Below are 13858 nucleotides of genomic sequence, written 5' to 3' on the forward strand. Positions count from 1 at the left end.
GACGTCAAGATGAACTTCATGAAAATAATTACGCCTCAAAACATGTTTAAAAAACTAAACTATACATAGTTATAATACAAATTATTATAATGTACAACAATCATATATACTATAGTATAAAATAAAATAGATAGATAGATACTTTATTCATCCCGCGAGGGGAATGTGTTTGTTACAGCAGCAACAAATATACTAAAGCAATTAAAATAACAGATTAAAAAATAAAATTATAAAATATAAAAATGAACAATATGTAAATGTAGCGAGTAAAAATAGGAAATATAAAAAATGCACAGTAAATAGTATGGTATTAACTAAGCTAAACTAACCAGTAGTGCAAAGATGAACCACAGCACACAAACAACAGTGTAGCAGTGTTATATGTTATATGTATGTCTAGTGGATGAGTTATTATAAAGTCTTATTGCAGGAATGTTCTCCTGTATCTGGATCAGTCTGTCCCTGCAGTAGGTGGTGGAGAGGGTGGTCCGGGTAATCCAATATGGATAATAGTTTCTTCAGTGTCCTCCTCTCCACCACCTGTTCCAGATAGTCTTGTTTACAGCCGATGATGGAGTCTTCTTAACCGGTTTGTTAAGTCTGTTGGTGTCTCCGGCTCCTGCTCCCCCAGCAGACTACGGAGAAGTACAGTGCACTGACCTCAACAGACTGGTAGAACATCTCCAACATCTTACTGCACACAAGAAAAAGAGTCGACTCATCCCCTTCTTGTACACAGCGTTGATGTTGGTCTTCAGTTCAGTCTGCTGTCGATGGAGACACCCAGGACCTTGTCCTCCACCATGTCCATGTCCTCTCCCAGAACTCTCAGCGGCTGTGGAGCCGTCGTCTTCCTCCTGAAGTCAACCACCATCTCTCTGGTCTTGGCCACGTTCTGAAGCAGGTGATTTCTACTGGCCCACTCCACAAAGTCCTCCACTACTGCCCGTACTCCTCCTCCTGTCCGTCCCTCATACACCGACCACTGCAGAGTCATCAGAGAACTTCTGTGGATGGCATGACCCCGAGTTGTACTGGAAGTCAGTGGTGTATAAGGTGAACAGGAAGGGAGACAGAACAAGTCCACCGTCTCCAGTACCACTGACTACCGTGTCAGACAGCACACGGTCCAGTCAGACAAACTGTGGTCTGCCTGTGAGGTAGTCAGTGATCCAGGAGACGGTGGACTTGTTAACCCCCACCACCCGCAGCTTCTCACTCAGCAGCACTGATTGGATGGTGTTGAATGCACTGGAGAAGTCAAAGAAAGTGATTCTCACAGAGACACCGGTTCCATCAGGTGCGACTGAGCTCGTTGCAGCAGGTAGATGATGGCGTCGTCCACTAACACATGAGGCTGGTATGCAAACTGCAGAGGGTCCAGTGAGGATCTCACCTGCGGTCGGAGGTGGTCCAAGACCAGCCTCTCCAGCACCTTCATCACATGGGATGTGAATGTCTGTAATATAATGTAATATTATAATGTAATAAAATATAATACAACAAAACATAATATAATATAATATATAATACAACAAAACATAATATAATATATAATATAATACTAATATAATATAATATAACATTATAATATAATATAACAATATAATATACAACATAACATAATATAGTACAACAAAACATAATGTAATATAATATAATATAACATAATATAATACAACATTACATAATATAATATAACAATATAATATAATATATAACATAACATAACATAATATAATATAATACAACATAATATAATATAATATAATATAATATAACAATATAATATAATACAACATAATATAACATAATATAATATAACAATATAATATAATACAACATAATATAATATAATATAACATAATATAATATAATATAACAATATAATATAAATACAACATAATATAACATAATATAATATAATATAATATAACAATATCACAACACAACACAACACAATATAATAAACTGAAAATGTGTGAAGACTTAGTGCGCATGCGTGCCAATGCTCTCCACCGGAAGCTGACTTGTCCGTTTTGTTTTGGAAGTTGACAGGCACGTGAGCTGCTGACGTCATCAGGAGAGAGAAGGCGACAACATGGCGGCGGACTCTCTCCTAAAGGTAGAAACACATGTAAATATATGTTATACAAGTTGACACTATACAGTTATATGTTATGTATGTATACTGTAAATATATATAGATGTTTGTATTTGTTTATAGAGTTGTGGCTTCACTAACCAGCTGAGCGGTTAGCTCAGGCTAGCTAGCATTAGCCGCTGTGCTAGCTGGCATTAGCCGCTGTGCTAGCTGTAGTGTGACGACATCACCAGAGATGCCACGAGAGCACAGCTGCGACCTAAACCCGTCTGTTTATGTAGTTCATAGACACACAACACGTAGCGGAGGCTCCTACATGCTAACAGCTGTGCTAACGTTAGCATGTTGCTAGCATGTTGCTAACGTAAGCACAGCCGTGAGGTTCACCCTGTGTGACCTAAACCCGTGACTGTATTCTGTCATCCCATCTTTAGTTAGCCTGCTAACGGTAGCTAGTGTGTCTGCTCTTTAACAGCTAACGTTAGCAGGCTAACAAACATCTGTTTACTCTCTAAACATCTGTTCACTGAGCTACACACGTTCTGTAGCTCATCACTGAGATCAGCTGGTCAATAAGAAGCTTTTAACATAACGTTTTAACACCAAGTTGTTTCCTGGTTAGGGTTAGTTATATAGTATAATATATATGTGTATATATATATAATATATAGTTATAGGTTGGTTGGAAACTTTATTGTCCACAATGCGGAAAAGTGTCTTTGTCTTCAAGACATGATGAACTAATGAGGTAAAAACACTGAAATATAATGAAATATAATGATATCAAAGCGAGAGCTGTGTCCGGGTTCTCGGCAGTAAGTCGGACTCGTTTCCGGTGAGGGTTGGCTTCCACCATGGCTGCGCTTTGTCACCAATCCTGTTTGTGGTATTCATGGACAGGATATGGAGGCGTAGTCGTGGGGAGGAGTGTTTACAGTTCGGTGGGCTGAGGATTGCATCGCTGCTGTTTGCAGATGATGTGGTCCTGATGTCTTCATCGGGCTGTGACCTCCAGCAGTCACTGGATCGGTTTGCAGCCGAGTGTGAAGCGGTTGGGATGAGGATCAGCACCTCTAAATCTGAGGCTGTGGTTCTCAGCAGGAACCCGGTGGATTGTCCACTCCGGGTAGGGAATGAGTCCTTACCCCAAGTGAAGGAGTTCTAGTACCTCGGGGTCTTGTTTGCGAGTGAGGAGGGTGGCTGGCATCTCCCTCAGAGATAGGGTGAGAAGTTTGGTCATCCGTGAGGGACTCGGAGTAGAGCCGCTGCTTCTTTGCGTGGAAAGGAGCCAGTTGAGGTGGTTCGGGCATCTGGTGAGGATGCCACCCGGGCGCCTCCCTAGGGAGGTGTTCCATGCACGACCGGCTGGGAGGAGACCCCGAGGGAGGCCCAGGACCAGGTGGAGGGACTATATCTCCAAACTGGCCTGGGAGCGCCTCGGGATCCCCCAGTCAGAGCTGGCTGATGTGGACCGGGAAAGGGAAGTTTGGGGTCCCCTGCTGGAGCTGTTGCCCCCGAGACCCGATCCCAGATAAGAGGTTGAAGATGAGATGAGAGATGAATATAATGAAATATAATGAATATAATAAAATATAATGAATATGATAAAATATAATGAATATAATAAAATATAATGAATATAATGCTCTCAAATACACTTCTAAAAGTACAGTGTGAAGAGTTCCTGTGGATGTAAAGTTATTTAATAATTAAAATGTTCCAGTAGATGTGTTGTTATGTGGAGTTTATCACATTAAACTTATATTTTGATATGTATTAAATCTTTCACCGGTGCCTTTTTAGAACAAACTTTGAATCTTGTTAAAATCTGATCAAACTATAAAATAGCTTTACATGAGTATAAAATATTGTTCTATAATAGAAGCTCTTTGAATACTTTGTTAAAAGATTAATAATAAACATTTGGTGAACTTGTCTACAGACTCACTTGTGATAGTATATAAAGTATTATTGTTATATTAGCTCACTGAATAACTGACTGTTGTAAAGTAATGTTGAATGTATGGAACATGAGGACTGTGGTGAGTGAGAACATCGTATTCCTGTTAAACACAACACAGCGTGCTCCTTCTCAACAGGAGCACATTAGTTCATGTTCTGAAGATGAAATGTGAACGTGGGTCTGATTCACCACCACGTCTGTCACACAGGTCATCTTTGAACACGAAGGAGTCTTCATCCATCCGAGCGGCGATGAAGACGCCGGCGAGCAGGATGTACTCGTCTCGGGCTCTCTTCGGATTGTTGACAAGGTAAACGGTTCATCAGTCTGTACTTCATGTTCTTCAGCTCCTCCTCACTGTTGAGTCTGGTTTCTTCTAGTCCTCAGTCTGTACTTCATGTTCTTCATGTTCTTCAGCTCCTCCTCTCTGTTGAGTCTGGTCTCTTCTAGTCCTCAGTCTGTACTTCATGTTCTTCATGTTCTTCAGCTCCTCCTCACTGTTGACTCTGACCTCTTCTAGTCCTCAGTCTGTACTTCATGTTCTTCATGTTCTTCAGCTCCTCCTCACTGTTGAGTCTGACCTCTTCTGGTCCTCAGCCTGTACTTCATGTTCTTCAGCTTCTCCTCACTGTTGAGTCTGACCTCTTCTGGTCCTCAGCCTGTACTTCATGTTCTTCATGTTCTTCAGCTTCTCCTCACTGTTGAGTCTGACCTCTTCTGGTCCTCAGCCTGTACTTCATGTTAGCCGGCTGGAGATGCTGAGGTTTGAGACCAGAGCATTCAGTTTAAAAGTCATTATCGAGAGCTGTTAATGGAACCTAGTGCTGACAAAGTGATGTATTTATTTATTATTAATGCACATAACATGGACATAGGCAGCGCCTCTGAAAACCAGGTATTATAAGCAGCACAATCCATTCTAAGTGATATAATAACAAGTCGTAACGGTTTGTTTGTCCACAGGAGGCTGAAGTCCTTGTTGAGTTCAAACCTGTGGAAGAAACAGTCGACGCATCAAACATGCTGTGTGCTGGAAAGGTTTGTTTTCTTCTTCTATAGCTAGTTATACTTTATATATAACTACAGATACACTGTGTGTATGTGTATATATATATATATATATATATATATACACACACACACACACACACACACACACACACACACACACACACACACACACACATATCTATCAGCCCACCAGGGAACAGCAGTCGTCCTCTTTTAACTGTTCATCATTTGAGTCCGGAGCAGAAAGGAGAAGAAGTCTGACATGTCGTCATGTTGTCAATGTCTCCTCAGGACTCCAGCTCAGTGATGGAGTGGGACCAGGTCCCAGGTGAGAAGTCCCACCAGCTGTTAGAATCCCAGCAGAGCTACGAGACAGAGTGGGACATGGTGAATGCCGTGTCCTTCAAGAAGAAGAGCTGCACCAACGGAGAAGGTGACGTGAACATCATGAACACGGAACACGGCTGTGTGTTTTTACATGTTTCTGTGGAGACGGTGTGTTTGTCCTTCGTGTTACAAGCTTTATGATCTGATAGGAACACGTTGACGGTAGAAGCTGGTTGGATTCTGACGACTAGTTTCACTGCGTTCAGTGATTAACTCTCCACCGCGCCGTCAATGCTGCTTTATATCTCACGTCTCTCAGCAGCTCGTCCACACTCAGACACATATATCAATGTATAATAAATCAATCAGCATCACAGCTGGACTTTTGTCTGTCAGGCGCTCTGAACCACAGCCACGAGAGGAGTCGGGGGGCGTTCAGCTTCGCTCTGAGTGACCTCAGGTCCGTCACCGTGAAGGAAGAGGGTTGGACCTTCCTGGTCCTGAAACTGAAGGAGTCTTGCTCCTCCCTACCTGCTCTGCACTTCCACCAGGGCGGCAGCAGAGAGTTCTTGGAGAACCTCAGGAGGTTTGCTCTGCTCACCGAGTGAGTACACAAGGGAGGAGGGAGGAATGAATGAAGGAAGGGTTGAAAGGAGGGAGGGAGGGAGGAATGAATGGATAGAAGGACTGAAGGATGGAATGAAGGGAAGGAGGGAGGAATGAAGGGATGAAGGAAGGGTTGAAAGGAGGGAGGAATGAAGGGATGAAGGAAGGGTTGAAAGGAGGGAGGAATGAAGGGATGAAGGAAGGGTTGAAAGGAGGGAGGAATGAAGGGATGAAGGAAGGGTTGAAAGGAGCGAGGAATGAAGGGATGAAGGAGGGGTTGAAAGGAGGGATGAATGAAGGGATGAAAGTGTGACCCGATGACTGTAGTCCTACTGGGCTGTGACTGGTGATAACGTGGGCATTTAAAGAACTACAACTTTACATCGATGACAGTTGATGATTCATACAGACCCCCCCACCCTCTCCAGCACCACAGTCTCACGAGTGGAACATAAAATAATAAATGTGAACAATATTGTTTCTCTGGGTGAGAGTCCAGATATCATCTCTCTGCAGATAAATCTTATTAAAGTTCTTATCTGAGCCTTTCATAAGGAACCAGTAACACCAGCAGCACCAGTGTGACGTCACGGAAGAGGCTGACTCACTGTGTCAGGGTTTTATTTTGAAAGGACCTGCTGCTTCACTGTGTCAGGGTTTTATTTTGAAAGGACCTTTTGAAAGGACCTGGAGTCACTGTCCAGTTTTCAGAGAGAAACGAGAGTCTGAGGTGTGTGTGTGTGTGTGTGTGTGTGTGTGTGTGTGTGTGTGTGTGTGTGTGTGTGTGTGTGTGTGTGTGTGTGTGTGTGTGTGTGTGTGTGTGCGCGCAGATCTCCAGAGGATGACTCGTGTCTGTTGGTCAGCTCTCCAAACAGAGCTCTGTCTCAGTCCTTTGAGAACCTGCTGGACGACAACAACTTCGGCCTCGTTCAGGTTAGTAACTAGATTAACATCCTGCTGTCATTAAGAGACACATTAAGACCTCAACACACACATCAAGTCACCACATTAAGACCTCAACACACACATCAAGTCACCACATTAAGACCTCAACACACATCAAGTCACCACATTAAGACCTCAACACACACATCAAGTCATCACATTAAGACCTCAACACACACATCAAGTCTTCAACCAATCAGGTTGTGAGGAACAGACACATTCAAAACGTTCAGCAGTTTACAAGAACACAGAAGCTCTCTAGTCCCAAACAAGACGGCAAACTTTATTACTCCTTTCAGTCTTGATAAAGGAAACACAGACCACATCTGACCTTTCACAATAAAAGCCCTTGACATCATTACATTTAGTTTTATTTTGAAAGGTGAATCCAGGTCTAGCTGAATGATCCCTGTAGAGGTTCCTCTTAACTTGTATGTTAATAGAACCGTGTGTTTCCAGCAGAAGTTCAGGAAGGACCCGTACGTCACTACTCTGGGAGGATTCTCTAAAGTCACTAACTACATCTTCGATGCATTCCGGGGGTCTGAGGAGCAGCACCAGCGCCCCCCCGAGGAGGTGGCCCTTCTGCTGGGTGAAGTTATTCCTGGACTGGAGATCAACCAGCAGGAGGAGCCCGGCTTTGAGGTCATCACCAGGGTGAGGCTGCTGGGTCACATGACCATGACCTCATTGTTATTATTAGTGTAACTCGTAGGACCTCTGACCCTGTTTCCCCTTTGACCTGTCTGTCTCACCCTTGTCCCCTCAGATTGACCTGGGGACCAGGCCTCAGGTGACCCGTACTGGTCCTCTGTCCTCTGAGGACTGGATCAGACACCAGGATCCAGAGGGAAGGATGATTAACATCCCACTGCTAAAACAAGTCATCTTCAAAGGAGTAAGATGGGTTTATTGTGTCTGACTCTGTCTCACCATGTCTGTCTCTACAGGGACTTTGTCTCATCCTGTCTGTCTCTACAGGGACTCTGTCTCACCATGTCTGTCTCATCCTGTCTGTCTCTACAGGGACTCTGTCTCACCATGGCTGTCTCTTTAGGGACTCTGTCTCACCCTGTCTGTCTCTACAGAGACTCTGTCTCTATAGGGACTCTGTCTCACCCTGTCTGTCTTTACAGGGACTGTGTCTCACCCTGTCTGTCTCTACAGGGACTCTGTCTCACCATGTCTGTCTCTATAGGGACTCTGTCTCATCCTGTCTGTCTCTACAGGGACTCTGTCTCATCCTGTCTGTCTCTACAGGGACTGTGTCTCACCCTGTCTGTCTCTATAGGGACTCTGTCACGCTCTGAGGAAAGAAGCCTGGAAGTTCCTGTTGGGTTATGTCCCCTGGGACAGCACGCTGGAGGAGAGGAAAGTCCTGCAGAGAACCAAAACGTATGACTTTACTTTAATATGTTCACAAACACTGAGTGGGCACTTTATTAGGTCCACCTGTTCACCCGTACACCTGGATACCTGCTCGTTATTAGTCATCGCTCGTCAGCCAATCATGAGGCAGTAAGAGTCCTACTGTTGGTTGGTCAGATGGCTGCTGCAGTATTAAACAGGTGTACCTAATAAAGTGACCACAACGTGTTTCTATAGAATGTCACAGGACAGTGGAACTGATCAGTGATCAATGATCAGGTGTTCACTAATGATTCAGTAAACAGTGATCAGGTGTTCACTAATGATTCAGTGAACAGTGATCAGGTGTTCACTAATGATTCCGTGAACAGTGATCAGGTGTTCACTAATGATTCAGTGAACAGTGATCACCTGACAGTGACTGGCTGTTGATGACTGTGTCCTCTCACAGTGATGAATACTTCAGGATGAAGCTGCAGTGGAAGTCCGTGAGTGAGGAGCAGGAGAGGAGGAACTCCAGACTGAGGGACTACAGAAGTCTGATCGGTGAGGTCCCCCTTATACTGGTTATTGATCATTGAAGACCAGTAGACCTTCAGACACCATAACACCATCCCTCTTCTGTCCTCAGAGAAAGACGTCAACAGAACGGACCGCAGCAACCGCTTCTACGAAGGCATCGACAACCCGGGTCTGGTCCTCCTCCACGACATCCTGATGACCTACTGCATGCTGGACTTTGACCTGGGTGAGTTCTGTAAGGTGTCTCCTTCTGAGGATCAGGGACATGCGGACCAGGACTCTGAGGTCTCTGTGTCTCCTTAGGATACGTCCAGGGGATGAGCGACCTGCTGTCTCCGATCCTCTACGTGATGGAGAACGAGGTGGACGCCTTCTGGTGCTTTGTCTCCTTCATGGAACAAATGGTGAGGTTGTATATATAAATATATATACATATACATACATATATGTGTATATATGTATGTATGTATGTATGTATGTATATATGTATATATACATACACATACACAAGTACAATGAAAACACGTTAGGTTTGTGTTTGTTGTCGTCTTCCAGCACCAGAACTTTGAGGAGCAGATGCAGGGCATGAAGACTCAGCTGATCCAGCTCAGTACTCTGCTCAGACTGCTGGACTTGTCCTTCTGGAACTACCTCGGTACGTGAACTTACCTGGAACTCACTTTCAAAACAAAAGTCACAGAGCCCTTCGCAATAAAGCATTCAGTATAAAAGTTGTGTGGTAACAAACACAAGAGCAAGAAAATAGAATTCATGAACAAATAACATTTACAGAGAAAAGCAGCTGAACAATCTGATAGTCCACAGCTGGACACTCAGTGGACTGTGGACAGCCTGAGGATCCAGCTGGGACAGGATGTCCTTTAGTCCAGTACAGGAGACCCTAACGGGACTGTCTCTTTGTGGACAGCCTGAGGATCCAGCTGGGACAGGATGTCCTTTAGTCCAGTACAGGAGACCCTAACGGGACTGTCTCTTTGTGGACAGTCTGAGGATCCAGCTGGGATAGGATGTCCTTTAGTCCAGTATAGGAGACTCTAACGGGACTGTCTCTTTGTGGACAGCCTGAGGATCCAGCTGGGACAGGATGTCCTTTAGTCCAGTATAGGAGACCCTAACAGGACTGTCTCTTTGTGGACAGCCTGAGGATCCAGCTGGGACAGGATGTCCTTTAGTCCAGTATAGGAGACCCTAACGGGACTGTCTCTTTGTGGACAGCCTGAGGATCCAGCTGGGATAGGATGTCCTTTCGTCCAGTATTGGAGACCCTAACGGGACTGTCTCTTTGTGGACAGCCTGAGGATCCAGCTGGGATAGGATGTCCTTTCGTCCAGTATAGGAGACCCTAACAGGACTGTCTCTTTGCTTCACAGAGTCTCAGGATTCAGGTTTTCTGTATTTCTGTTTCCGCTGGTTGTTGATCAGATTCAAGAGAGAGCTCAGCTTCCAGGACGTTCTGAGACTCTGGGAGGTGAGTTTCTTCTTCTTCTGTGGTGGATCTGGATGGATGGACACCTGGGAAAGATCTGTGTTCACCTGTCTCTACCTGTGTGTCCTCCTCAGGTGATGTGGACCGATTTACCCTGCGACAACTTCCACCTGCTGGTCTGCTGTGCCATCCTGGACTCGGAGAAACAGAAGATCATGGAGGAGAACTACGGCTTCAACGAGATCCTCAAGGTGGTTTTTAAACATATATATGTGTATATATATATATATGTATGTATGTGTGTGTGTGTGTGTGTGTGTGTATATATATATATATATGTATGTATGTATGTATGTATATACATATATATTTATATGTACATATATACGTATATATATGTATATATATATATATATGTATGTATGTATGTATGTGTGTATATATATATATATATGTATGTATGTATGTGTATATATATATATGTATGTATGTGTATATATATATATATATATGTATATGTGTGTATGTATATATATACATATATATGTATATACATATATATGTATGTACATATATATATGTACATACATATATATGTATATATATATGTTATGTTTAAAGTAGAACATGTTGAGACGTCTGTCTGTTGTCCCTTCAGCACATTAACGAACTCTCCATGAAGCTGGACATCGAAGACATCCTTCAGAAAGCTGAGGGCATCTGTCAGCAGATCAAGAGCTGTAAGGTACGTTCACCAGCGTCTGTCTGGGTCCAGGTCTAAGTCCACGTCTGGACCTCTGTCTGACTGACTCTCAGAGTGTTGCCATGCCGTCTCCCCCATGTGTCCATGTGTTTCTAATGAAGCATCTCCTGCTGTCCTCAGGACCTGCCTTGCTCCATCAGCGTCATCCTTGGTCTGGGTCCGGGTCCGGGTCCAGATCCCGGTCTGGACTCTGAGGTCTGTGACTGCGGAGCCTCTCCGTCTCTCAGGCCGACTCAGCGACCGGACGTCTGCTCCAACGGACTGTTGAGAGGAAGCAGCTCTCACAACAGAGTGGCCTTCATATCGTCGTGAGCACAGACTGACAAGGACGACCGTGTAAAAAGCATTTGAGACGATTCAGAATCTTATTTTTGTAATTTCTTGTACCGCATTGTGTCCGTCAGTCCTTCTCTCCACGTCTCCTAAAGCTCCATTCAGACGCTCACCCTGTTGAGTGACGGTGCTCCTCTGGGTCCGTCCACCGGTCTCTTTAGTTCTGCATCACCAGAGACATGTGGTGGTTTCAGTGTCTCTCAGGTCTCCTTTTACTTCCTGTTTTAGTCTCTCTGCTCTGACAGAGAAACCACAGCTAGCAGCTAACCGCTAACTACTAACAGAACTTTTATAGGACGACTTTTGTCTCTGTGTTTTACTTTGAATCCATTGAATCACATGAACCTCTGTAGTTCTGGTTCTTCATAACGGATAACACATATCCATCATATCCAGAATAAACCTCCATGAATCCACTCAGAAGTCACAGATTCACTCATTAAACATTCAAGGACGTGATGTAAAGGGACAGTAGGGCTGGTTCAGTCTTCTTAAAGAGACAGTAATGATGGTTCACAGGAGCAAAGTGATTGTTTTAGACACTAACAGAATCAATATCAGTCATATTCAGAAGATCTCTTTACCTTTCTGATATTACCTGTTATCCATGTTCTCTTCACACCAGACTCCATTCATAAAAACAGTTATTTAAGCTCCTCCTCCTGTAGTAAAGCTGTGAACCATCAGTACTGTCTCTTTAAGGAGACTCTGAACCATCAGTATTGTCTCTTTAAGGAGACTAAACCATCAGTACTGTCTCTTTAAGGAGAATGAACCATCAGTACTGTCTTTTTAAGGAGACTGAACCATCAGTACTGTCTCTTTAAGGAGACTGAACCATCAGTACTGTCTCTTTAAGGAGACTGTGAACCATCAGTACTGTCTCTTTAAGAAGACTGTGAACCATCAGTACTGTCTCTTTAAGGAGACTGTGAACCATCAGTACTGTCTCTTTAAATGACAGAAGGAGCAGCAGGAGTTCTGAATGGATCTTTAGAGGCATCGTGGTGTTTTTTCTCCTCACAGTGAACTCGTCAAAGACAAACATGGACAAACTCTTGTGTCTTTAACCTCCTTCAGTATTAATCATCTAACGAGGAATAAAAGAAGACGTTCCTGTGAAAAACTGTTTCCTCTGAAGTCATCGACATGTAGATTTGTGTTTTTATACGACGGAGCGGCTCGTTTATTCACTCTGAGAGGAAGTGAACACACACACACATATATATATATATATATATATATATATATATATATATATATGTGTATATATATGTATATATATGTGTATATATATGTATATGTATATATATATATATATATATATGTGTATATATATATATACATATATATATGTATATGTATATATATATATGTATGTATATGTGTATATATATATATATATGTGTGTATATATATACATATATATATATATATATATATGTATATATATACGTGTATATATGTATTCTCAGTAAACAGCAGTTCATCTGTGCAGCTGGAGTCAGTTTACATTGAGTTTCCTGTGGCTCCTTCACAATAAAAGCCAAGTGTTTTACTGTGAAGGAGCAGAAAAAGGAATCTAAACAAATGTTTATCTCCACAAATATCAAAGTGTTCCTTCAAAAGCAACACAATCAAGTCTCTGATGTGTTTCTCTTCATTCCATACTTTTATTATAGATGACAAATTAATAAAGTTTTCTTTAAAATAAGTCAATCTGGTTATTAATAGTCTTCTTTAAAACAAAAATCTATACATATATATCTCATATATCAACAATATAATTAGATATTTACATATATGTACATCAACAATATAATTAGATATATAAATATACATCTAATTATATTGTTGATGTACATTTACAGTTGTGGTCAAAAGTTTACATACACTTGTAAAGAACATAATGTCATGGCTCTCTTGAGTTTCCAGTTATTTCTACAACTCTGATTTTTCTCTGATAGAGTGATTGGAACAGATACTTCTTTGTCACAAAAAACATTCATGAAGTTTGGTTCTTTCATGACTTTATTATGGGTTAACAGAAAAAGTGACAAAATCTGCTGGGTCAAAAATATACATACAGCAACATGAATTAGCAATTTTGGTGACTTAGAAAGTTGTGTCAATGAAATGAGGTTCATAGCATGGCCTCTTAACTTCTTGTGAGTGATTATGAGTGACTACAGCTGGTGACTTCTCTGAGGCCATTTAAATAGGGCTCATTGGATACAAACGCCGACAAACGCTACAATGGGAAAGTCAAAGGAGCTCAGCATGGATCTGAAAAAGCGAATCATTGACTTGAACAAGTCAGGAAAGTCACTTGGAGCCATTTCAAAGCAGCTGCAGGTCCCAAGAGCAACAGTGCAAACAATTGTTTGTAAGTATAAAGTGCATGGCACTGTTTTGTCACTGCCACGATCAGGAAGAAAACGCAAGCTATCATCTGCTACTGAGAGAAAA

At 42.5% G+C, this 13858-nt stretch overlaps 1 protein-coding gene across 2 annotated transcripts; it reads left to right on the forward strand.

Annotated features, from left to right (window-relative positions):
• Positions 1–2050: 2050 nt before the first annotated feature.
• On the forward strand, positions 2051–12515 carry tbc1d15 (TBC1 domain family, member 15). Of its 2 annotated transcripts, none has more exons than XM_068723139.1 (17): positions 2051–2125; positions 4276–4377; positions 5031–5105; positions 5370–5511; positions 5802–6009; positions 6842–6944; positions 7416–7613; positions 7726–7854; positions 8248–8351; positions 8776–8870; positions 8956–9072; positions 9150–9250; positions 9402–9501; positions 10238–10335; positions 10428–10544; positions 10952–11038; positions 11177–12515. In XM_068723139.1, exons 1-17 carry the CDS (start codon positions 2102–2104, stop codon positions 11366–11368), a joined length of 1992 nt encoding a protein of 663 aa, XP_068579240.1. In that variant the 5' UTR covers positions 2051–2101; the 3' UTR covers positions 11369–12515. The 2 variants fall into 2 exon arrangements, with proteins under 2 accessions (XP_068579240.1, XP_068579241.1); XM_068723140.1 differs by having other exon boundaries at positions 7419–7613.
• Positions 12516–13858: the final 1343 nt, after the last annotated feature.

Source organism: Cebidichthys violaceus, unplaced genomic scaffold (genome assembly GCF_023349555.1).
Source record: "Cebidichthys violaceus isolate CVI_PGR_0920_01 unplaced genomic scaffold, fCebVio1.0.p SCAF_3, whole genome shotgun sequence".
Classification (NCBI taxonomy): Eukaryota; Metazoa; Chordata; class Actinopteri; order Perciformes; family Stichaeidae; genus Cebidichthys; species Cebidichthys violaceus.